Source organism: Pavona decussata, unplaced genomic scaffold, assembly GCF_977016875.1.
Source record: "Pavona decussata unplaced genomic scaffold, jaPavDecu1.1 SCAFFOLD_32, whole genome shotgun sequence".
Classification (NCBI taxonomy): domain Eukaryota; kingdom Metazoa; phylum Cnidaria; class Anthozoa; order Scleractinia; family Agariciidae; genus Pavona; species Pavona decussata.
This window is the reverse complement of record NW_028145455.1, coordinates 3,198,080-3,222,500: the sequence shown is the minus strand read 5'-3', so window position 1 is coordinate 3,222,500 and position 24,421 is coordinate 3,198,080. Positions and strand designations below refer to the sequence as shown.

At 43.8% G+C, this 24,421-nt stretch overlaps 1 protein-coding gene across 1 annotated transcript in view; it reads right to left on the bottom strand.

The window, feature by feature from the left end:
* Positions 1–24,421, bottom strand: part of LOC146484670 (uncharacterized) — a 37,811-nt gene that overhangs the window by 3,956 nt on the left and 9,434 nt on the right. Inside the window, exons 9-29 of the mRNA XM_085104751.1 lie at positions 23,937–24,147; positions 23,307–23,449; positions 22,657–22,794; positions 21,812–21,868; positions 20,633–21,669; positions 19,227–19,411; positions 18,491–18,560; positions 17,861–18,251; positions 15,875–16,186; positions 14,695–14,858; positions 13,385–13,852; positions 12,810–12,977; positions 11,758–11,914; positions 11,068–11,187; positions 10,259–10,378; positions 9,103–9,218; positions 8,396–8,528; positions 2,876–2,961; positions 2,319–2,430; positions 736–854; positions 1–82 (exon numbers count right to left, since the gene is read on the bottom strand). The exon at positions 1–82 is cut by the window's left edge and continues 34 nt beyond it. Of these exons, the coding sequence (XP_084960877.1) occupies positions 1–82; positions 736–854; positions 2,319–2,430; positions 2,876–2,961; positions 8,396–8,528; positions 9,103–9,218; positions 10,259–10,378; positions 11,068–11,187; positions 11,758–11,914; positions 12,810–12,977; positions 13,385–13,852; positions 14,695–14,858; positions 15,875–16,186; positions 17,861–18,251; positions 18,491–18,560; positions 19,227–19,411; positions 20,633–21,669; positions 21,812–21,868; positions 22,657–22,794; positions 23,307–23,449; positions 23,937–24,147 (4,389 nt within the window). The remainder of the gene's footprint in view (positions 83–735; positions 855–2,318; positions 2,431–2,875; positions 2,962–8,395; positions 8,529–9,102; positions 9,219–10,258; positions 10,379–11,067; positions 11,188–11,757; positions 11,915–12,809; positions 12,978–13,384; positions 13,853–14,694; positions 14,859–15,874; positions 16,187–17,860; positions 18,252–18,490; positions 18,561–19,226; positions 19,412–20,632; positions 21,670–21,811; positions 21,869–22,656; positions 22,795–23,306; positions 23,450–23,936; positions 24,148–24,421) is intronic.

Here is a 24,421-nt window from a genome sequence, read left to right as displayed (position 1 = left end):
CAGAACAGCGCTTCCGGTGCAAAAGTACAACAACTGCTGTCTTTGAAGTGGGGTCATTTTTTGCACAATCGACCAGAACCACCTGAAGGGAAATAGGCATCAAGATTAACGCTAAAATGATACTTGCTATTTACTGTAGAATTCCAGCTTGACATAATTTAGTTTAAACGAAAACGGAAATGTTCGCTCCAATGCTTTTGTTTTAGTTAAGAGGTTCCGGTGTCAGACTGACTGTCTGCCTGTGTTGACTGACTGAATGACTGGCTGACTAACAGAGAGGCTGCCAGGCAGGCGGGCGGGCGCACTAGCTGGCTGACTGACTGACAGGTTTACTGACTGACTGACTGACTGACTGACTGACTGGTTGACTGACTGACTGACTGATGACTGACTGACTGACTGACTGACTGGTTGACTGACTGACTGACTGACTGACTGACTGACTGACTGACTGACTGACTGACTGACTGACTGACTGACTGACTGACTGAAAGGACCGATCGTCCGACCAACTGCAATATCTGGTTGGATTGTGCGGTGGCGTATGGACCAAGTGACTGGCTGGCTAACAGACTGATAACTGATTGACTGAATGACTGATGGGCTGACGCACTAGCGAAAGAGCGGACTGCTTCACCAATAACTACGTTATGACCTCAGCCACGCTGTCCGCCCTAACAACTCTTACAACTCAACAAGTCCAGGACGGACTCCTGTACGGAAGACATTTCTTACCGCTTGAATCTGTCGAGGATATCAGTCGAACAACCATTACTGTTGCTAAACGAAATCACGGAGCGAAGTCGGTTAATGTCCACATCAGTTGTCCCACCTGATACCAATAACTGAAAGTCCTGCAATGAAAGTAAAATAAAATTAGAAACAAAGAGTTCATAGTGCATGACCATGTCACTCAACTTAAGGTGGCCGAACACAGTTTTTCCAGTACACAGGTGTTAGTAAACATCATTTGAAAACTACGTACTTCTGAGTACCCGAAATTAGCATGGTGCAAGATTAACTAAGGAGGAATAAATTTTGATACTTCTTGCTGAACAAGGTGCCGTTGCCATGGCAACGCAGCAAGCTATTAACCGTCCACAAAGAATGGTTTTTCTTAATTTTTAGAAAATACACTCGTTAGATTTTTTCCATATTTTGTATCCAGAAAAACTCACAAAATACTGACATAGTGACGCTGCTTTCGTGTAATTTTAACAGACAGATCTCCTGTAAATGTTGGTTTTGCACTTTAATGTTTTTTGAAGATACCCTCTGTTAGATTTTGTTTTTGGTTTGTAGGCAAGTTACACTTTTAGAAAGCTACTGATTTGTCAAATTTCATGGCATTCTAACGAGAGGTTCCTTAGAAAACAGTTCATTTCCATTAAAACAACCAGTCACCATTTTTTGCTCAAATGCGCATGCGTGGCTTTTAATTAGGGTTCCTCAGGAAGATGAAAAGCGTACAAAAAGGCTTAGCTCATTGTGAACTCACTTTCTTTGTTCGGCGATAAATGAAGAAGGATTCACAAACGAGAAACTAAGTTATTTTTTAAAGAGCAAAACTTACCTTTGTGATCCACAACCCTAACAAAAAATTTGCTTACCACAACCCAAGCGTGCGCTTAATAGCATCACTAACAGAATCTGTAAAACGTGGGCAAACTGTGTTCGGCCACCTTAAAGGGAGGGGTTCACGGTTCTGCGCATGTCTATGATTCAAAATACTTTTTCGCCTTTGCTCGCTATGACCCAAGCCTGATTAACTTAATTCGTTGTTTATGAACCATTCGGAAGGGAATAGGTAACTCGGGTGGTAATTGTTTCATATCATTGCGTTTTTTCGCATGCAAATAATTGTAAACACATCAACTGTGGAATAAATCCTACGGGTCAAACGCTAAATTAAATATCGACGATATGAGTACAATCCACTAGCATTTTCTGTGAATTTTGCTCATCAACTCATTTTGCTTGGACTAATTATAGAATGTGATTACTGAAGTACATGTGAGTGGGATTTTTAAGGCCATAAAGTTGATAAGAAAGAGAAAAAAGTATTTAGATTTATGCACATGCGCTGAAATGTGAACCTCCCCTTTAAAATCCAAATATTCTGCAACTTTGTTTAGTTAAAAAACGAATGATAATTATAATATTTCAAATTCTCGCAAACCTCCACCTGTGTTATCACAACTCTATTAAAACACGTAAAAGGTTCTCTATTTCCTAAATCCCACGAAAGGCATAAAAATATATACATGCCTTCTACCGGCAAGTTTACAGCACACCTTTGACCAAGACAGTCAGCTCACCTCTGGCGTAAGAGAAGACAAGAGCTCCGAAGGTATGACGTCATGCAGTCCGCTTTTCATCGCCCGCAGTTCATCTTCCACACAGCCGATCATGACTTTAGTGGCGTACAACCTGCGTGAAATCAAAACAAAGGCATGAAAACTGCGTTTAGACGATTTATACAGCTTCTCATGGTTACGGTTTACAATATTCAAGCGTGTGATGGACGGGCAGGTCACGTCCTAATAAGTAGAACACAGCAACAAAGGCTTTCGAGTCTTTCACACTGCTAGCATTTAGAGTACATTTACTACATTCCTATACAAACTCTTCTTTGTCGCCGTAGTGTGATGATGTTTGCTCAACATGAGCTACTACATGCGCAGAATGCGCAGCCTTCATGTATCTAAATGACCTGATTTCATCATGCGCTTGAACATCGTACTAACTGTAGGCAAATGAAACGTTCTAACACATTTTTCCGAAGGTGTAACTGGACGCTTGGTATGAGTATTATTTAATTCAGAGGAGCCAACTTTGATGAGCCAAAGTAACAAATCTCGTACTGGTTCAATACCTGACATATTTGCAGATGTTGTCTGGCGTCACAGGAATCTGAGAGCCTCCAGGTAGGAGCTCTTCTGTTGTGCCGCCGACTGAAGTCTGAGATCACAAAAAATGAAAAGGAAAAATAACGAATAAACACAAGCGCTAAATACGAATGTTGTCAATTTCTCTGTGACAAAAAACAAAAAGATTTCTACAAAATCACAAGAAGATTAAATAGGGTTAAATGTAATTTAACTTAGTTAACGACTTGGAGCAAGTTTGCTCCGTGGTGGCGTGGCGTAGCGAGGCGTTAGCGTTTATTGGCGTATAGTTTGAGCACGGGTAGCACATTAGCGTTTGGGCATTTGTTGTTACATTATTGTTTGGGGCCTGGTTCAGGTCTGCAGGCAGTTGCGTGGCCAGCGGTATTCTCTTGCAGTTTAGGCGTGCTCCTTTGCACGTGCTCGGAAATTTACTCTACTCAGCGTTTTTCGTGGCGTGGCTAGTTTATCGCGTTTTGTTGGGCTTTTCTTCCGTTTTTCTTCGAGGTTTTTTCTCTAAAAGCGTTGCCTTAGCGGTCAGCCTTCGATTTATTCTCTACAAGGGCGGTTTGACTGTCAGTGCTCGTTTTTTGGTGAGTGTTCGGACGCGTTTTGTCGCTCGCATCGTGTTGGCGTGTGTTGTTGTTCATTCATTGCTCGGCTCGCATGGCTCATCCGCGCTCAACTTACAACAGTTTGTCGGCGGGTGTAATCTCGTCTACATGCACTTCTTCACCTTCTTCTTCTGCTGCTAGTGTGGTAGTTTCGGCGGCTTCGGCGGGAACGTCCTCGTCGTTCTCCAATGACATCGCTTCCGCTATCGCCCAAGCGTTCAGTAACTGCCTTCCAACCATCATCGCGGCGATCCGGGATAACGCAGCTCCTGTATCGAGCGTTCCTTCAGTTGGCACGTCCAACGTTTGTTCAACTCCTGCTACGGTCGTTGCAGGCTCGATGGCTGCCGCTTCAGGTACGTGGACGTTGCCGGCATTTGTATCTACCTTCCCGTCCGTGTCAGCCACCACCGGCTCTAACTCGGCTCGGCCTGTGCTGTCTTTTGCTTCACCGTTGACGGCCACTCATGTTGCCAGCTCGTCTTCCAGTCTCGGCAGTTTGCTTTTCCCACCGTCTGTGGACAAAGCATTTGTGGTTGGACCAGGACACGCCCCAATTCCCGCTAAACTTGTGGCGAAGATTACGAGCGGTCAGTTCGTAGATTTAGCGGACTTGTTGTCAGCAAATCTGCGGACGGCAGAGCACGAGCCGCAAACCTTTTTGGACGGCAAGTTGGTGGTCTCTAAAAAGCGCCGGGCGGTTGAAATACAGGACATATTGACCTGGACCGAGGCCTTCACTATTTTTCAGATGGTGATGTGTGCGACCCATCCCCATCGTTGGCCAGACCTCACTAAATATAAATTGCTCATCATACAAACGGCTCGGCAATCAACGAGTAAAGCGTGGATGGAGTATGATCTTGCTTTTCGCAAGGATGCTGCAGCAACTGGGGCATCTGACTGGTCGAAGATGAATTTGGATTTGTATAATTTTCACTTGCGGTCGCCAGCACCCATCGCCAACCCCCAGTCTTCTACTTCCCCACCCGTTACCGTGTCAGCAAGCCGGGGCTACAACTCCCAACCCCCTTACTGCATCTCTTGGAACAACGGGCAATGCCGCTGGCCTTTCGGGGAATGCCGTTATCGCCACATTTGCAGTTCATGTAACAGCGACCACCCCAGGGTTAGCTGCCCCTTTCACCCCCCAGGGGTCGGTCGCTCACGTTCCCCTTCCCCTGCCAAGGGGGGGCGGTACTGAGAGGATTACAAGTCCTCCTGCTTCTGGTGTACATAGTGTAAATAACCTTGTTCCTGTTGCTCCAGACCAGCACCGTGGCTTTTGTGGCTCAGTGGCTGTGCCTTCTTCGGATTCAACTGGTTTATCCGGAAGTTTGGTTCCTGTTCATTCGTTTTCTCCATTAGTTCCAGTACATTTGGTGTCCCCGTTGCAGTTATCCCAGTTTCAGGCAGAGTTGTGTGACTATCCAGATCAGACGGTAGCAGACTATGTTCTTACCGGTCTCCGTGAGGGCTTCCACATTGGCTTTGAGACCTCATCAGTCACCCTGCGGTCAGCCTCTTCTAACATGCGATCTGCCCTTGTCCACCCATCCGTCATAGATGCTTACCTTGAGACAGAGGTTTCACATGGAAGAGTTGCAGGCCCATTTACATCGCCTCCTTTTCCTGATTTGCACATCAGTCGTTTTGGAGTCATCCCGAAAAGCAACCAGCCGGGTAAATGGCGTCTCATCTTGGATCTCTCTTCACCAGAGGGCCACAGCGTTAATGACGGCATTCCAAAACCCCCCTTTTCAGTTCAGTATGTCACGGTTGACTCCTTTATAGAAGGCATTATGGCTAGGGGCCGAGGAACTCTTATGGCCAAGTTCGATGTGGCAAGCGCCTATCGCAATGTGGCTATTCATCCCCAGGATCGTCCGCTCTTAGGAATGGTTTGGCGTGGCAAATACTACGTTGACATGGCTCTCCCATTTGGTCTGCGTTCAGCACCCTACATCTTCACTGCTATTGCAGACCTGGTTCAGTGGATGCTGACTCAAAACTATGGAGTTGACTTCCTTCGCCATTACTTGGATGATTTTTTGACCTTAGGTCCTCCGGCTTCCCCAGTCTGTTACAACAACTTACAGGCGTGTATCCAGTTGTGCTCTAAGATAGGCCTCCCCCTTCACCCTGAGAAGCTGGAGGGTCCCTCTACTTGCCTCTCCATCCTTGGTATTGAGCTCGACTCCACCACAATGCAGGCCCGTCTCCCAGCGGAGAAAAGAGAGAGGATCATTGCCCTGCTGGGTACTTGGTCGGGTAAGCGGTTCTGTAAGCGGCGGGAGCTGGAGTCCCTTATTGGCCACCTCCACCATGCATGTAAGATAGCTCCTCAGGGAAGGACATTTCTCCGACGCATGATTAACTTACTGTGTACTTTCAGGCGCGATGACCATCCCATTAGACTGAACCAGGAGTTTCATCGGGACTTGACATGGTGGCAGGAACTGTTCCAAAGCTGGGAGGGTCTCAGTTTCTTCCTTATGCCTTCGTGGGCCCCCCTTCCAGATTTCCAAGTGTCATCAGATGCTGCAGGCTCTCTGGGCTATGGAGCTATCTTTAACAACCAGTGGTTCTTTGGTGCGTGGTCAGCTTTACAGCAGCCCCTCTCAATTGCATACAAGGAACTGTTCCCCATTGTTGTGGCGGCGTACTTGTGGGGACCTGGGTGGGCGTCACGGCGGGTCGAGTTTTTATGCGACAACGAGTCTGTGGTGGCTGTTCTGTCTTCTGGTACCTCCAGAGACCCTGACTTAATGGTTTTGTTGCGTTACTTAGCATTGTTGGCAGTGCGCCATTCATTTTCCTTTACTGCATCTTCAATTCGTGGTAAATCTAACCCAGTTGCGGATGCTCTTTCCCGTTTCCAGTTTCAGCGATTCAGGCACCTGGCCCCACAAGCCGAGCAGTCTCCGATGACAGTCCCCCCTGCTCTACTGGAGGCGTTGCACGTCATGTGACGGAGAGATGCCAATTTTTCCTTTACCAGGGTCTGGCCCCGTCTACACGTCGGGTATACTTGTCCGCCCAGCGTCGCTACTTCGATTTCTGCCGTCAGGATGGCCAGCTGAGTCCAGATGGTGCTCTTTTGCCAGCTGATGAACAATCGCTCATGCGTTTTGCTTCTTTTTTGGCTGACAGCCTACACCACTCGTCCATTAAAGTGTACCTCAGTGCAGTGCGATCCCTTCACATTGACAATGGCTTACCTGATCCCCTGATTAACTGTCTGCAGCTACAGCGGCTGTTAAGGGGCATTAAGCGTGTGCAAGGTTCATCTACCACTAAGCGCCTTCCCATCACTATTGACCTCTTAAAGGTCATCCAGCGATCCTTGGACCTGAATTCCCGGGACCATGTCATGCTCTGGGCGGCGTGTTGCCTCGGTTTTTTCGGTTTCCTACGAGCTGGTGAGTTTACCACAAATTCTTCATTTGACCCTAGTATCCATTTGACAGTTGGCGATGTGCAAGCGGATTCCTTGGTGGACCCAACATGTTTTAAAGTTCATATCAAGTGCTCGAAGACAGACCCCTTTCGCGTAGGCTGTGACATTTATGTGGGTCGGGGCAACAGCCTTGTCTGCCCAGTGCTGGCCCTTGGTAATTTTTTGGCTCTGCGTGGCCCATCGCCAGGGCCCCTGTTCTGCTATGCGGATGGCCGTCCGTTAACTCGGCAGCAGCTATCATCCACGGTGCAGGCTATTTTACGCTCTGCTGGTTATTCAGGCTCTTACTCAGGCCACAGCTTCTGGATTGGTGCAGCTACCACAGCTGCTGCACGGGGAATCCCTGATCACCTTATTAAGACTTTAGGCCGATGGTCTAGTGATGCCTATCAACTCTATATCCGCACACCAGTTGGCTCTCTTACCCAGGTCTCCAGTGAGTTGGCATAGCAGGTGGGGCTTGTGCGTCTCTTCACTTGGGGTTGGGTGCCTCAGGTCTGGTCCCTTGGGGGGCTGTGTCTCCTTGGCCACGAGCCCCCAATTGCTCCGGGCTGTCCCAGCCCGGAGGTCCTTCGGCATGGCGGGCGGGGCTCGTGGCTGGGTTGTGGGTAGGGCAGGCTTATGGGGTGTTCTACCTACCTGGGTTTGGGTTGGCGGTACCAGCCCCTGGCTCCTGGGCACCCAACCTCCATTTGCGACATAGGCGTTAAATAGGGTTAAATGTAATTTAACTTACTTAACGACTTGGAGCAAGTTTGCTCCGTGGTGGCGTGGCGTAGCGAGGCGTTAGCGTTTATTGGCGTATAGTTTGAGCACGGGTAGCACATTAGCGTTTGGGCATTTGTTGTTACATTATTGTTTGGGGCCTGGTTCAGGTCTGCAGGCAGTTGCGTGGCCAGCGGTATTCTCTTGCAGTTTAGGCGTGCTCCTTTGCACGTGCTCGGAAATTTACTCTACTCAGCGTTTTTCGTGGCGTGGCTAGTTTATCGCGTTTTGTTGGGCTTTTCTTTCCCTCCCTTCCCTCCCAGTAGTGTTACCTTGTTATTGTTGGGGATTGGTGTTGGGGGTTGGTTAGGGTTAGGGTTAGTTCGTTGTCTTATGTACTTATTATTTTTCCACTGAGCTTTTTGTCTCAGTGTGACGGGTGCTAGGGTTGGGGCTGGGTTGCGGGCGGGGCTCGTGGCTGGGTTGTGGGTAGGGCAGGCTTATGGGGTGTTCTACCTACCTGGGTTTGGGTTGGCGGTACCAGCCCCTGGCTCCTGGGCACCCAACCTCCATTTGCGACATAGGCGTTAAACAACGTTAGGTTAAAATGGACCTATTGTCTCGGGGAAACTATTCCAATTTCGTCCGTCCTGTGCGACTATTTACACCGACATCTGAGAGAACAGGGCCTTGTAAAATGCTACATTAAAAATTATCCATTGTTGTACCTCAAAATGACAGCAATACGTGGCTTGGAATCGCTCTGACGTCATCAATGGGTGTGTTCCGTCCAAGATCATACGGCTGAGCCCCTCAAACAGGTCAGCATTAAAGAACGCTAAGTCTTCCCAGGTTACCTCCCTTTACAGGAATAACCAAAATTAGAAATTAGGTAAAGACGCAAATACAAAGCAACAATCACATTGACAACAAAATCCTCCCATCTTAAACTTAGCAACAATTGTTGTAAACCACATGAAAGAGCGGTAGCTCAGAACTGGCAGCTCGAAACAGACGATGGTTCCTTTCTTTAGGTCTTATAAACGTCAATTTTTTTTCTTTTCGTTTGCAAAGTTTCTTTTTCTTTTCTTTGTTCACTTTTTAGGTTTAAATTAGCTGTAACCTAAGTACCTTCTGTTTTTGATCAAAAGGTGTAAATGCGGCTTTCTCCCCGCTACGCAGAGCTGTTCCAAACAACAGATATAAAAAACCTGATTGTCTTAACGAACCCCTCAGTTGAGGCTAATGGTGACACATGCCCTTAAAAGGGAAAGTCACGTGACCCACTATATCGCGAAGACAGGGGAGGTGGAAAATTGATTCAAATTCCTCACAATAAAGACACGATCTGCGAACATAGAATCAGTCGCGCGTAAGGGAGGCGGGGGAGACAGGAGGTGTTATAAACACTTGTACCAACAAAGAGTCACAATACCTCTCTAATAGGAATTTCACCACGTGTCTACTGAAGTTCAGTGGCACAGTATTGCTGAACCACAGACTCAAACCAATGAATCGCCCGATAGCTGTGAACATCTTGTGGCGGCGGGTCTGCAACAAAACATAAATTGATTGAAAGTGTCTTGTCCCGTCTCGAGTGCCTTCATCCAAAACTGAGCTGTCCACGACCTCGACAATACGAACAGCTTAACACAGCTTACCTCAGCCTCCCATGGCTTATGTTCTGGGCTTATATCTGTTATGTTCTGGGATTATGTCTTGGGAGGGGAAGGGGGTGAGATTACTTTCGGAGGGCCTGATATTCGGAATTTAACGTTTTCATTTCATTTCATTTCGATGTCGGTATCGATAATAAAATACCATCATTCAAGACTCGTAGGGCAAAGCATTCGTTCAACTTTGGTTCCCGGTGGTGGTTGTTTCCTGTGATTATCAAGGAGCTTCCACTAAATTACAAGCCAGTTCCTAGGTGGAAATCACTACAATGGGACAGAAGCTTACAAGGCACTAACCCCCCCCCCCCCCCCTCCTTTCCCCCAAAAATGCTAAGTCTAAGCCACGAAAACGCAATTACGGAACTAACGGACGTTCGTGAGCCACAGAGGTTAAATGTTCGCTTTGCTGTCGTGTTTTTATTTCTTGCGAAGGACTGGAAAACGTTTATGTTGGCTTCAAGTGTATTGCCATTACAGATGCCATAACGTCAGAATGCGTCAAAAAGGGAACATTCAACTTCCGGTGGCCACGCTTAGGTTTCCTATTTTTCCTAGAACACGTGGAATCCTGGCACATGCGCACATATCAACACCGCTGGCCACTGGACAACAATGGCGATCTTTGTTGCATTTGACAACATTAAGATGAGCGACACGTTAACACGCTAAGGCTGAAAGGGATCACGTGTCATAGATATAAGAACTTCATCCAACACAGCTGAGCACGGAATCAGTGTATGTGTCACCGTCAGGTAAAAAGTCAGAAAGTACTGAAAACCGCGAAAGTACGCCATTTTGTAGTAGAAATAAACTAAGCCCTTAATAGTCAGTTTAGGCCATCCCTGAGTTTCTTCTCCTTCTTCTTCTTCTTTTTTTTTTAATATATATATGTCTAAATCAGGAGGTACTCGCTACCTTTGCGTGATTATCCTCCGGGGATTTCTCGCTGTAGGCAAATGGTTTTGGTGCGTAGAAACCGCTCTGCTCAGGCAACTTGCCCGGCTCATGAAGCAAAGCGGTGGTGTCCTCTGGGAGCTGAAAATAAATTATAAAATAAATAGATACATAAATTAATTAATTAATTATAAATAATTAATTAATTAAGAGGACTGATTAGTGATATGTCTTGGAATATCTCGAAAGAACGCGTTTCATGCAAAGACGTGGTATCAAAACACAGACAAAATACTCTTCATAAGAAACGCTGAATGACCATTTTCACAGTACAAGTCGCCTCAGTCGAACAAATCGTCTAAGCATGAAAATGGAAGGGGCGTCAGTTTAGACGAAAAAGTCATAAAAAAGTCAGTAAAAGTCTAATCTTGTCCATTGATTCGTCGGTCGTTTTAGACGATTAAAAGACAAACAACAACAACAACTAAAATAATGATAATAAATAAATAAATAAAAAGAATCCAAAATCAGAAGATTTTTATAGGTCCAACATCGTGTTCGTTTTGTTTCCACGCTATGACGACTAGTCCGTCTGAGACGACTTGTTCGTCCAAAATGGTTTCCGTCACGTAGAATCAAAGAGGAAGACAAGATGGACTGGTATGATATTGCCACTTTATCCCTTACGATCGAGTGAGTTTTTTCTCTTTGTTTTTGCGGTACACAAAGTGGCTTTGGCAAAGCGTGTTCAAAACTACGTTGAATTTTTGGCGCTCAGTTTTGTCAAAAACCTAAACGTCTAAGCATTTTTCGAAGCTAAAGTATCTCACCTTTTCATCCATTTTCAGTGCGTTCGCCATTGCAGCAAAGAACCCACGGTTCACACCCGGTCCAGACCCCTCCTCTCCTTCAAACTTGACTCGCAGGTTGCTGTAGTGAAATGTGGACATCTAGATGGGAAGATTGGCGAAAAAAGAAAGGTTTATAAGGTATAGATACTTTAATTCATGTTCCGTAAACCAAGTAAGTATACTGTGTTGTTGCGTTGCAAAGTCTATTGTTTCCTTAAGTGTGACGTTCACCTCAGTAGCTGTACTGGATCGAGACTGTCATTCGAGCACGAAACTTCATACTGGTTTCACGTAAACACAGTATGATTTGCCGTTTCATATTCCTTTTTAGTTTCGACTACTTCATTGTAAAATTAAACTCAAATCGCGGTTTATGCAAATGCCGTACGATGCCCGGTCCCCCTGTCCCAGAATAGCTCATTTCCGAGTTGCTGTGCGCCTCATTAGGGAAGCGAGGCCAAGCGCAAAACCATTCATACGAAAATGAGTTTTGCTCGCATATGAATGAAAACTAATTTTCATAATAATAACTTTACACTTAGCCTCGCTTTCATAACGAGGTTCAAACTCGGAAATGGCCTATTGAAATCGCGCTGGTATCAGGTAAAGAACTCTTCAATAAAACAAATGTAACAAAAATCTGCACAAGTAGAGAGGAATGTTACTTACCTCTCCAAGAATCCTTAGCGTGTTTTCCAGGATCTTCTGCCGTTTGATTGTGAGGGAAAGTGTGGTGCCCACTCTCGCACCCATCCCCCCATAAGGACCGAGTTGTTGAGATTCATTGGTGATGGAGTCTCGTAGGTATGAGGCCGCGCGGCGGAACCTTGAAAAGAAAACAATAATCACAGGATTTTAGGACAACTTGGGCCTGGGATTTTTATACTGGCGACGGAAAGCTGAAGCCAAAGCCCAAGAATCCATACAAACGCAACCAAACAGCAGAGCGAGCGGAAACCTCACTCGAATCTCTTTACGGTTGCCAAACTACCTTCAGTTAGCAAACTCTTTTGATAAAACCAAACATTCGCTTCTACTCCCCACCGACGCAGCACCGCAGTTTCTTTAAAAACTAACGCCCTTAAATACACTTTGATCCTTGTAATTGAGTTTATTGTTTGGCGGTATGGACTCCAATGATAACGCTTGCTTGTAAAAGAAAAAGGTGAGAAAGGGAGACAAAAGAAAGGAAAGGAAAAAAAGACAAGAACAAAAAAAAAACGTGAGAAAAGAAGAGGGAATAAAAGTAAAAACAGAAAACAGAAAATTCACAGTCAAAAATCGAGTAGCTTCATTCACCTATATCCTTTGCCCGTTACGCAATCTTTCCAACCCAACGTTGGGGAGGAAAGATTACATGACGCGCCAAAAGATCTAGAGCGTCTGCGAGGGAGGCTAGTTCACCTCTTGTGCTTGTTTCAAAAGTACATAAAACGAACACAAGAAATTTCTTAATCCTAAACCACTATTATTTCCTATATGCACACTCTAATCTGCTTTTTAACCCAAGCACGAACAAAAAAAAAAAAAAACACCAACAACAACAACGCTTAAAGGTAATAACCCGAAAACGACTGCCATCCTGCTTTTGGCGCAACATCAAAATTAACCGAGTACGGTATAAGAAGAAAACTACTACGTCTGATCTGGGCTCAACCTTTATGAGCAACTTTTACGAATGCCATGTTTTGCGTAAGTAACGGTGATCATGCGCACTATACCTGGCTAGTCTTCCCGCAACACCAGCGCGAGCCGCCAGAAAACTGTCTCTCTCGGCCCCAGGTCCGTCCGCTAGAAAAAGGCGGGAAAACAGATCCACAGAGATCCTCCAGCGGTTCATGACTTGATCAGGTGACCAGTTCAGTACCAGGGGAGTGGTGTGAGCATGACTGCAGTAAGGAGAACCGAGAATAAAGCGTTTAAGTAATAAACTAGTTCGAATTGCAAATTGGTAAAGATTGGCTTGCCCCATGATGGAATGGAAAATTAAATTTTGGAAGGATAATGTTATTTAAAGACGTAGCGACAATGGGTAACAAAGTAGGCTTTCAAAGAACTGCCAACTAAAGGGCATGCTACTCGCTGGATACTTAGGGCTAGAATCGGCGAGATATCGTACAAACAACGACTATTGACTCTTCGTTTAATACCACCAACCTATGACAGGGAAATCAGAGATTGTCTTTCTCTATAATTGTATCTTTGGATCTACCGACTTAAACATTGATCGATTTGTTACTTTTGTCCCGCTTGACCGTTCTCGCACTCAGAACCCTACTCTGATGTCAATACTTACGAGCCCATGACACTAAAAGTTGTCGGCAGACCACCGTCGTCTTCATTTTCCCTTTGTAACGCCAGGTTAGTATCGTCACACGACTTTTGACGAGCAACCGTCACGTTATGAGTGAAAACTTCCCAAGATGCTTTAGGAACCTTGGGGAATTTCTGTTGCACTGTATCATGGAGGCTGTTGAGGAATTTCTCCCTGTCGGAATGCATTACATCCATGCCGAAAAATTTTACGATCGATTCTCGGTCGTGACTATGTCGACGTCGTCGCTTTGATTCTTTGTTAAGTGAAGGCCTAGTTTCCAGTCCCGAGGACCCTTCTTCGCCTTGTAAAGGCTGAGAGGAACTGGACCAAGAATCCTCTCCGTCATGGCTTGATGTCGAGACACTCCGGTCCAGGACTTTTCCAATTCGCGGCCAGTGCGTCATGGAGTAAATAAAGGCGTCCAGGACATACACGGCGTGTTCGTAACTAAAAGATTAAAAATTCGAGCAGCAAAATTAGGGTTTACCTGCACAGGAGAAGGATTTGCTCTTAAAAATAGTCTTTACCCAGCGAAGAGGCTTTAACTGGATTTTTCGGTGCGTGAGTGTAATTAAGTAAAATAGGGAAAATACATGTAACAAGATTAGCGCAAGGCGAGCGACGCACCAAGTTCAGAGTCGCAAATTACAAAGTTACCGCGCAAATTCAGGCTCTAAAGGCCGCACACGAAATTTGAAAACTTCCGTACAAACCCATCAAATCAAAAAAGGGAAATATGTTACCGCCAAAAAAAAAGCTTCACAAGCTGACTTTTCAGTGATGACGGTTTACGAACGTCGTAACGATTTTCATCCGTTATTTTTATCCGTTGAAGACAACAGGACGGTTGTCGAGAGCTTATACCTTTGCAATTTTTAACCAGAGAACGTTTTTAATCTTTAATCATCATGAATCTTGGTTTACGGCTCTTAAATTTTCGAACGTCCTAACGTTTATAATGGTTTGATATTCCATCAGAAAATGATGAAACTGAGATAATTAAAAATAATAAAATAAAATAATAAAATACTTTTTAATTTTGAAAGTCCGACAATTTCAAACCCAGTTACAGACGTTGAAAGTTGGTTAAAAAAACAAAACAAAAATAAACCGCAATTTTAGCTATGTTTTGTTCCCAAAATCAAATCAAATCAAATCAAACTTTAATAATCACTCCTCGCAAGGCTTTTCAGTAACTATTTACAATACGAACCACTAATACTAATATCAAAATATGTCATTAGAAAACGTGAAAACCCGTTACCTAAGGGAAAGAAAGGTTTACTCACCACAGCATGTCAACAACAGGTAGAGAATCTCTATGTTCGTTGTTATGTGCTCTCAAGAGGAACATAAGATACTCTTCGGGGGAGGCCCCGGGGATAGTTGACACGGTCCGTGTCAGCATGGCAAGCTCTGTGTCTTCAGGGCGCTGAAGTGAGGCTAAGTATCTCTGGAAACGGAAAAACAAATGTATCAGCCTTTAAGTAAGACGATATGGGAATCAACGCTTCAAATGCGCCTGGGTTGTGAAAATCAACGAAATAAATTGTGTAAAAAAAAATGAGCTGTTATCACTTAAGAATTCTTAAAACTCTCAGCAAGAAGTTGAATTACAACTGTGAGAATCCCGTATCTTATTTTGCCAAGCTAATGTTTTTTGTTTGTTTGTTTGTTTTTTCATTAAAAAATGAAGCCGTTGAGCAACAGCGGTTATGAATGAAACCTGTTTTACAGCATTCATTTCCTGTAGTAGTTTAACATGCTTTACATAGTTGCTCTATCGACGAAAATTTAACGTGTGGACGCATTCAAATGCACAGAACTTTCCTTTGACGTTTATCATACTGTACAAAATGGCCTCAACCTTGAGTACCGGGATCGGAAATCCTCAAACGTGACCATTCAAATAAAAGATACTGAGCACTAGATTCCTATGGTATTGTTTCCTACGTTACAAAAGGTGGTTTCTAGAAGGTAGCCGTTAGCTGCAATCTTTTGTTTCATAATAATAGCCTAGTGTAAACCTAACAAGACTTGTCAAGAGACATACTTACGATAGAAGTATGTCTCTTGATTCGCAAAGCCCTTCTATCTTAACTTGGAAGGGCTTGGGGAACCTGACCCCTGGGGGTGAAATCCTGAAGTGTGACTATTCAAAGAAGAGTTAGTGAGCCGAACATGTACATGTACAGTGTACGTGCTCACAAAATGCTTCCCTCTCAACATTTCCTTTTAAACTACAAATATGTGACTCGCAAAACCTCGCGAAGCTAGGGTTGGGTGGACAGTTGATTTCAAGTGAAGGAATGGGCTAGGCAGCTAGAAAGTATGAATTGTCTCGTTCTTTATTATGGTGATTGAGGGAATAGTGTGCCCTTTGAATAGCCCCACCCTTGTGCAACAATGGAGATTGTAGTTTATTTTTTGGTTTTTGGGCTCGAGTGTCCTTGACAGTGAAAGACCCACCTTGGTATCAAAGTGTTTTCCCATCCTAAGCTGACCTTCAACAACATCCAAAACCCCTGCTAGCCACACCCACGACTTCTCCAGGATCGACATCATAGAGCTCTGGATCGACTGACACTCTTCCTGCCCAACCAACAGCGCCGGCAAGATGGTTTCATTAGTAACGCTCTGCTGCTGGGAGTCAGTTTCTTCTTTCAATGTTTTCATGAGGTCCAGTGTCTCTTTCACTAGTCGTGAGAACATTCGAGTCAAATAGCAGTTTCCAGTGTGGATGCTGGGTGGGGAGATCACGCCGGTGGCCAACTGTGGAATCTGCGATCATAAAATATCACCAGTGCAAGTAATGAATAGACAATATTGGTGAATTCAGGCTTCGCAAACTCATTAATAATTCATAAGCTCATTAACCTACCAAATGGTCGATAAAACATCACGTGCAGTGGTTTTAAAACCAGATAAAACCTCCTCCTTATTAGTATGCGGTGTTTAATGTTTTTCTCGTATGCTAATTTCCAACGTTCACAAAAGCATCATTGTGACGAACACTCTTGACACGCTCTTTTCCAGGAATGTTTTTGAAGCCATTCAAAAAACTCGCAGCACGTGTTTTAAACATTACATTATCATCTTCATTCTTTATTTTGAAAACGACCATATTTGCCTCTTTTAAAAATCCACTTTTTCGTCCACGCGGAGAGGTTTAATTCGTATTCGTTGTCCACGAGTATACGTCTGTTCAGAAATGTACGCAACTACGATTTTCACAAAATTTGTTGAAATCCTTCAATTAAAAAAATAATAATAATAAATCACTATATTCAGTCTTATCGAGAACGTGAGCGTCCAATGGTACGCTCTCATCAATCCAGTTCGTTGCTAATTTGGCAACATTTACAGTACAAGTCCAATGAGTTGGAATAGTTGGAGTTTTTCTTTTGTATTACTGCCATGGATTATACCGTTCCAAGTAGAAGATCCGCATAAGGGTGCTGAATTCTCAGCTCAGAATCAGTTTCAAGAATTAAACCATTTCTCAGCTACTTGCTAAAATTTCGGCCATTTTGCAGTTATCACTTAATTATGCCGGACCTCAGTTAACTTTTACTTCTTACTTGTTTTGCGGTTTTGTATCGTATAAACGATGTCCCTATCATTAACCCAGCAGTGTCGAGTATCGTCCGAAGATTCCCGAAGAGTTTTCGAGTGATTCCAATCTATTTTGAGACTTCAGGACGGTGCCTACTTTTGTTACTGCGCATACGTTCTGCGCATTTCGAGATACTCGGGTTTCCTATGGGTGGTGCCTACTAATACAGGGATATTTTTTGTGCGGTTTAACACTATGCGGAGAAAGCAGAACTTAGAAAGTGATCTTGGTATCCAAAAGGAAGATTGGGGTAACCATGCATTTTTCAGAGATAAAAAAAGCTTCAATTTTGAACAAAACGCCATAAATTTCTTTGTATTTTACTGTTTTTTAGAATAATTGTTGCTTAATGATCTCTAAAAATGCATGGTTACTCCCAGTTTTCTTTTTGGATTTCAATAGTCCTTACTAAGATCTGCTTTTTCCGCATAGTCATAAAACAAACAAAAATACTTCTTTATTAGTAGGCACCGTCCTTAACGAACACTGCTTATCACATTCTGACGACCTCACGCCTTCTAGAAACAACTCGTGAGGATCTCCGAGCCATCTCCAAGGCATTTACTGACACAGTGACTGGCAAGTTATTTGTAAGTAAAATTCGTACTCTACTCAGGCAAAGTTTAACCATCTCAGATAACAGTTTTCTTCACGTTTCTCAGCTATCAGTTAAAAACACTACCATCTCTCAGTTGACAGTTAAACGTTTGGCCAATTTGCAGTTATCAGTTAACCATGCAGACTGTTCCCACAAACAATGAAAATCACAATCCCAAAACAAACTTTCTCGCTACACGGTATTAAAATGGAAACAAACAAACAACTTATCCGAAGCTCACATGAATATGTCCCGGCAGACCGCTGCCCTCATTCATGCCAGTTACCCGTCCGTCCAATGCCCACGCGTAAGGGTGATCATGGGTAATTCTCGTCGCCATGGAAACAGACCGGGGTTCAGGTTCGTCCAGTTCCATATCACTATCAGCATCAGCACCCAAAGTTCCCGTATGCTCGGGCTCCTCATCCGAATCACTATCACTATCCAGGAGAGAGCTCTTTTTGCTGACGCTCCTCGTGAGTTCGAACGGTGAGGCTCGAAAGGGATTGGGAGGCGGCTTCTTGCTGGTGCTGGTGTTGCTGCTGCTGCCGCTGGAAGCTCCATCAGCGATGTTTGCTAGTCTTATTCCTCGGCAGCTTGAAGTGCTTTGTGCTGATCTGTTCTGTGGAATCCTGGTCGATAGAGAAAAGAATCATTCTTGACAATGCACTGAACAGTATGGAAAAAAATAAACATGTTTGTTGGAACTTAAAACTACCGGTACCCTATCCAGGAACTTCAAATGTTCAGTAACAAGTTCTTGACAGCTTTTGAAACTAACCCACACAGTATTGCGTGCAACGAAACAACGCTTTTTTGTCCTTGCACTGGATAACAACCACAAGTAAAACATTTCAATAACAACTCTCACCTTTGAGCCGTCCTGAGAAGCGGTTCTTGTGCTCTGCCGGCTGAATCATGAGGGCCACTGACTCGGATTCCTACACATAACATAAAAACGAATGTTGGTATGTTCTGAACAATTATGAAACAGATTTCCACCGCATGCTATCTCGAACAAAAATACGTTCCGTTAGAACGTTCTTCTCTGCTGGCGCTATCTTGAACCATAGTTAATTGAGGAACTGGTTATGAAACCTTGCCATGACAACAATGGTGCTGCAATTTATGTTGGAAGGGCCGCGACCGTGCACAATCCTTTGTTTTAATGTTTATGCTACAGTTGAATATCTTAACAAGAACGCTTCCATTCAGTGGTCAGTTCCTCCGACACATTTCAAAATCTATTGTAGTTTGTACACGGCCAAAGCCAAAAATGCTAACAAAAACATATAACAAAGAAGTTTGTCAGGCTTCATAACCATTGCCTTTAATTAACTATCCTTGAACTCACGCCTTCTCGACAAACATTTCGGTTACCTTAAGTGTTGGAGACAACCCGAGTCGACAGTACAAGTAAAAGCCATGAACAATCTACGTTACCACGACATGTTAGCGGTGACCTTTCCTATAATCACTCGGAAAAAGGGTATGTAGTTTATTTCCAGGGGCAGTGTCACCTGCTTTTAGCGTTTATTTTTAGCCGCATGTACGTTTGGCAGACATTTGATGAAGAGTTCGTTTTATATTGCTTCATGTAAACCTACCTGGTCTGCACCGGAACCTGGCTGAATAGTAACCTCCATTAGGGTTGGGTATGCTGTTGCTGATTGAGGAGCCTGTGGAGCGGGCTTGAGGCTTAGCAACACCTTCTCTAACAGGAAGGACGGAAGCTTCTGCAGCTTGCACCAACTCGTGAACAGCCAACCACGAAAATGAACGCAAGATCATTCTATAACGAGAAAAAACTTTTACTTTGCAAACAAGACAAAAGAAGCTACATTATATTTTTAATATGCAATACAAATTTTTAGCAATATCTCCGTATTTTCCGAATTAGCCGAGTGGACTGAATTACTTTGGAATTACAAGTGCAACACAGTAGCAGATGGGCATTTTGTCTGCGCATGATCAACCGGGTGTCTTCTCATGGGCGTATCCGCTGTCATGCGCCTGCTCAGCGCGTACACGGCGCGGTTTTCCCGCCATTTTGCTGGATCAAAAAGTAGAGAGCATATAAACAATAATGGCGGTCTTCGCGGCGAAATGTTTTTTTCGTAATTCAGTTCATCTCGCTTCTCTTGCTGAGCACAAAGGATGTGAAAAAATCACGTTTTACAATGACAGCGTTTCTGAAGCGTCGATCGCCCACCTGTAAAACCGGACAGCGCGCTCTACAGAACAAAAAGGCGCCAAGCTTGTGTTCGATTGCTTATCTGATGAGCATGCGCAGACAAAATGCCCATCTGCTGCAACACAGTTAAAATGACAAATTTACAATAGTATAAAAGAAAACAAACGTAGGATAAATAATTGAAACAAATTTATTATACTAAACAAACCAAAATTTTAGGACATCACGCTGTGTGAAGCCCCTACCACATGAACTTGTCGAGTGTTTACAGGTAACTTTCAAATCTTCCCATAATAGTCATCACTTTCTTCTAACCTTGTGCGCATTTATTTTTACCGCATTCCTCTTCCATGTGGTATGGTTGGTGTTTGAATCCTTGCATGATAATTATATAGTCATCGTAGGTGAATTACAAGGGTCATTCAAGGTGTAACATTTTTAGTTCTTTATACAAGAAACGGAAAAGAAAATACCCTGACCAATCAGGGATGACGGAGCAGGAGAAACACGCGTGCACGTGCAAAAGTGGAGTTCGCGTGTTTCGCGCAACCCACTATCACTGAGACAAATGAGAGACTATCCACAGACTGGAATCACTAAATTTGACGCGGAATTTTTAATTCCTCCAACAAAAAATCAAACAAAACGAAACCAGAAACACAAAAACAAAGCCAGAAAAATCTGACTTCTTTTTTACTTTGACAAATGCAAGTCCTGTTTTTTTTTTTTTTTTTTTTTTTTTTTCTTTTTTTTTTCCTGGCCATCGTAAGTCTCGCAGGACGGAGAAATACAGTAATACTGTATATCAAAGGCGCTCACCTCACTTTCCTCTTGAACTCTAAGTTGTCACTCTGGCTGTTTCTGACGTTACTTGCAGACGGGCTTGATCCGAGGCGGGTACGAAGGTCAACGTAAGACAAGCCAGACCTGCTAAGATGGACCGACAGCTGCCGGATCACAGACCTCAGAAACCTGACCCCTACCATCAGAGCGACAGCCCCTGGATTTGACGCATCATGTCGCTCGCTAATGCCATGAACGGTTTCAAGTGTTAGGTTCTCGGAATGCTTGTTCATTTCAGTGACGATCGTCTCCACGAAGCTTACAAGGACGGCTTCGTCAGCATGAGATAGCAGTTCAAATACGAACGAGTCAAGGGAACACGATTCCATGAGGCTGGCGCGAGATGACGACTTTTGAGCAGTGCTGCTGGAGCCCCTTGGTTCTTGCGCCATGTGCACATCTGTGGAGTTCACTGGATAGTAGCCTAACACGGTTGACGCGACCGAGTACCAGTTTTGGGTGAGCTGTATCAAAACTGGCAGACTATCGCTTGATAGATCATCAGAAACAGCACCAGCGCTGGGTGCAAAACTGATAAGATCGGGGATCACTTGTGGGTTATCAGAAGCAGTTGTCGCATTTTCCGCACTCGCAGTTGTTTCACTTGCAGCCGTTTTTGCCTTGTCCTCAGAATCTCCTGGTGCAGTCTGCTGCTGCTGTTGTCCCTCGCCCGACGAACACCGTCTCTCAAGAGCAGTCAGGGTATCCACAATGCTGCGGAAGCTGCTTGAGATGTCGTCAAGCTGGGCAAGCAGGTTGCTTTCCAACATGGCGGGATCAGCCACTCCTGTTATATTGATTTCCGTCATTATTTGTTCATCGTCTGGAGATTGAGGAACTTGCGGCTGAACAGTCGCTTCTCGTCTGGCTGGGAATGTTGTTTCTTGTCCAAATAAGAGGTTTCCGTATTTGGTGAGTCGCAGCTTTTGGTTGGCTGTGAGCTTGATCCAGCGATAGTTGTTCACCAGGAATGCCAAAGCTGTTTCACCTTCCTTGTTCCTCGCAGTAGCAATCTGGGGAAAATATGTACATGTAGCTTTCAAAACAAATCCAAAATCAAACGCGAGTACAGTAGGTAGCTGCCTGAGTTAATGCTTCATGAAAATAATTATCCCAAAGTGTGAAAGATGAAAACATCCAATTCAAAGTTCTCACCTCTGAATATGACAGAAGGCGAGAAAACAGCTGACAGATTAGCTTATCTTCTGCGGCCTACGAAATAAAGAACAAAACAATAAACCATTAACCATTGGGTCATTGACTTGACTCGCCTCGATCAGCGTTGCTATTTGCGGGTCAGTATAATATATACCTTATTTTTTGTAAATAAATATATTGTTGTTGTTGTTCTTGTTGTTGATGTTGATGTAAGATCAAAGGAACTGTAGCAGACTGATCATTGACTCGGACTTTGGACCAAAAAGGTTTAGGCTGCTGAAAGGTGAGCAACTTTTATCCGTTCATGTCAAGTTGCCAGTTTTTAGAATAAAACCGTCTTGAGTTATCCAATAAAATGCCGCGGAAATAATTGACATTTTTGGTAAACAGCATTTTATAGTGTATATTTCTTGTTTAAGCGCTTTAGAGCCTTAGTATAAAGCGCTCTAAAAATAAAAAATAAGTCTGATTAGTATTATTAGTACTACTGAGTAATAATCAAAGATTAGGGAGTGCGACACCAGGCTCTCTCTCCTTTGCCAAGTTGGTGATGATGTCATCCGCCACTGCAAAATGTACGGGGATGTCAGATACGAGTCCCAAGATCCATTCATGCAATCAACGTTGTCCGATACAATTTCGACTCCAGTCTGTATTAGGAGTCTGTTCTTTCTACGTCAAACGCAATTAAACAAATACTATGGACAAACGTATCTCACAAAAAAAGAAAAGAAAAAAAAAAAAAAGAAAAAGCCAAATACTGTAGGTCTTTAAAACGTGAAATTCACTTTTATGACCAAAGAAATTCAGCTCAATACCAGCTATACATAAAATTGACTCACCGCCATCTTTTCTCGCGTAGTATCAGCAGTCTGTGTTTTGGGGATAATCTTGGCCATCCCTTCAACATTGGACACGTTGTACACATTGCCACGCACACCCACCTCCATCTCTATCTTTTCGGCCTCCCCATTCTCCACCTGACAACCAAGTAATTGTTACTGGATATTTATTACATGAGAGAAATGAGATGTTGAATAAATGATAGATAAATTTTCTCAGCCAGTGACGCAGCCATACTAAGAAAAAAATTCGAGTTTCTCCTAAAAGGAGTCGAAGCTAAGACCTTCCGATTACCAGTTCGTATGCTCTACCACTGAACTACAGGAGACACGTGGGAGCTTGGCCATTAAACTTGGTTCATGGGACAAACATGCTACATACTGTTTAAGGACGGTGCGTCCTTTTGCTAAAATAACTGCGCATATGTTCTGCGCATCTCGGGATGGTCTGAGAAAAAAGGGTTTCTTAACGGTGGTGCCTGCTAAAACGAACATAGTTTTGCCCAGTTTACATGTATAACTACGTGGGAAAAGCAGATCTTGGCAAGGATTATTGGACTCTCAAAAGGAAATTAGGGGTAACCACGCAATTGTCAAGGCAGTTAACATCGGCAGAGCGTAATTGGCTAACAATTTTAGTGCGCCCACACCTCAGTGAGTTTGACGTGCAGTACGTGTTGTACCAAGCTGGCGAGTCCTCCTTCAGGTGCCGTCATCTCACTTGACACCATGTGGTGATCCATTTCCACCAGAGCTTGTCGGAGTTCTTTTGGATCAGAAAATGTCACCATACCTAAGGCAAGAAACCATGTGTACGTTAATAATAAATATTATTATATTTTCATTGTTAATTTATTATTAACAATTATTTCACAAGCGCGCGTACGATATGAGATGATAGATAGCCAACGAGGCGTGTAGCGCCGAGTTGGGTATAATCATACCATAACCAACAAACGCGAGTGGAATAATTGTTGTTTTCAAAACAACTAAGATATATTGCTAGAACGTGCCGATTTTGCTTTGCAAGAACAACGAAAAACAATTAATAGCGGCTATTCTTTGACATGGTATAATCCCGGGCATAATGGCTGATTTTCCATGGCCGTTAAGCCAATGAAAACTCTGGAACTGCATTATCCAATGATCACGTTTTATTCATTAGGAAAAGAGAGCTTTCATGTACTACCTCATCATCATCATCATCATCATCATCATCATCATCATCATCATCATCATCATCATCATCATCATCATCACCATCATTGAAAACCCCTTACCAGTCAATGATTCTCGTCGACTGTTCACAATAGGTATTCTTCCTCCTTCTCCAACATAGCGCCTTGACCAAGGATTGTAATTTATGCTTGAAGTTGTTGGAGTCAAGTGGTTTCCTCTCTTTGCCTCAGCAGGTTTCTTGGGTGTCTTTTTTACTTTGCCCTTCTCACGTTTTTCTAAGAATCTTTGTTTTGGAGTCTTAGTACGATAGCACTGAAAACAGATAACAGTTCAAAGTGGTACATTTTTTCCCTTCCTTTTCTTTGTCCCCTTTTTCAAACATGATTCCTAGGCTATGATTTGCAGCCCCCTGGATACGACTATCTACCTATACTAGTTTTAATACTGAAAAGAAGAAAGATCCTCGCAGTTAGTACGCAACTTAAGCAGTTGCAAAAAGAAAGCCTGAAAAAATTCAGGCTTGAAGGGGTTTCAAACCCATGCCGACCTCTGCGATACCGGTGCAGTGCTCTACCAACTGAGCTGG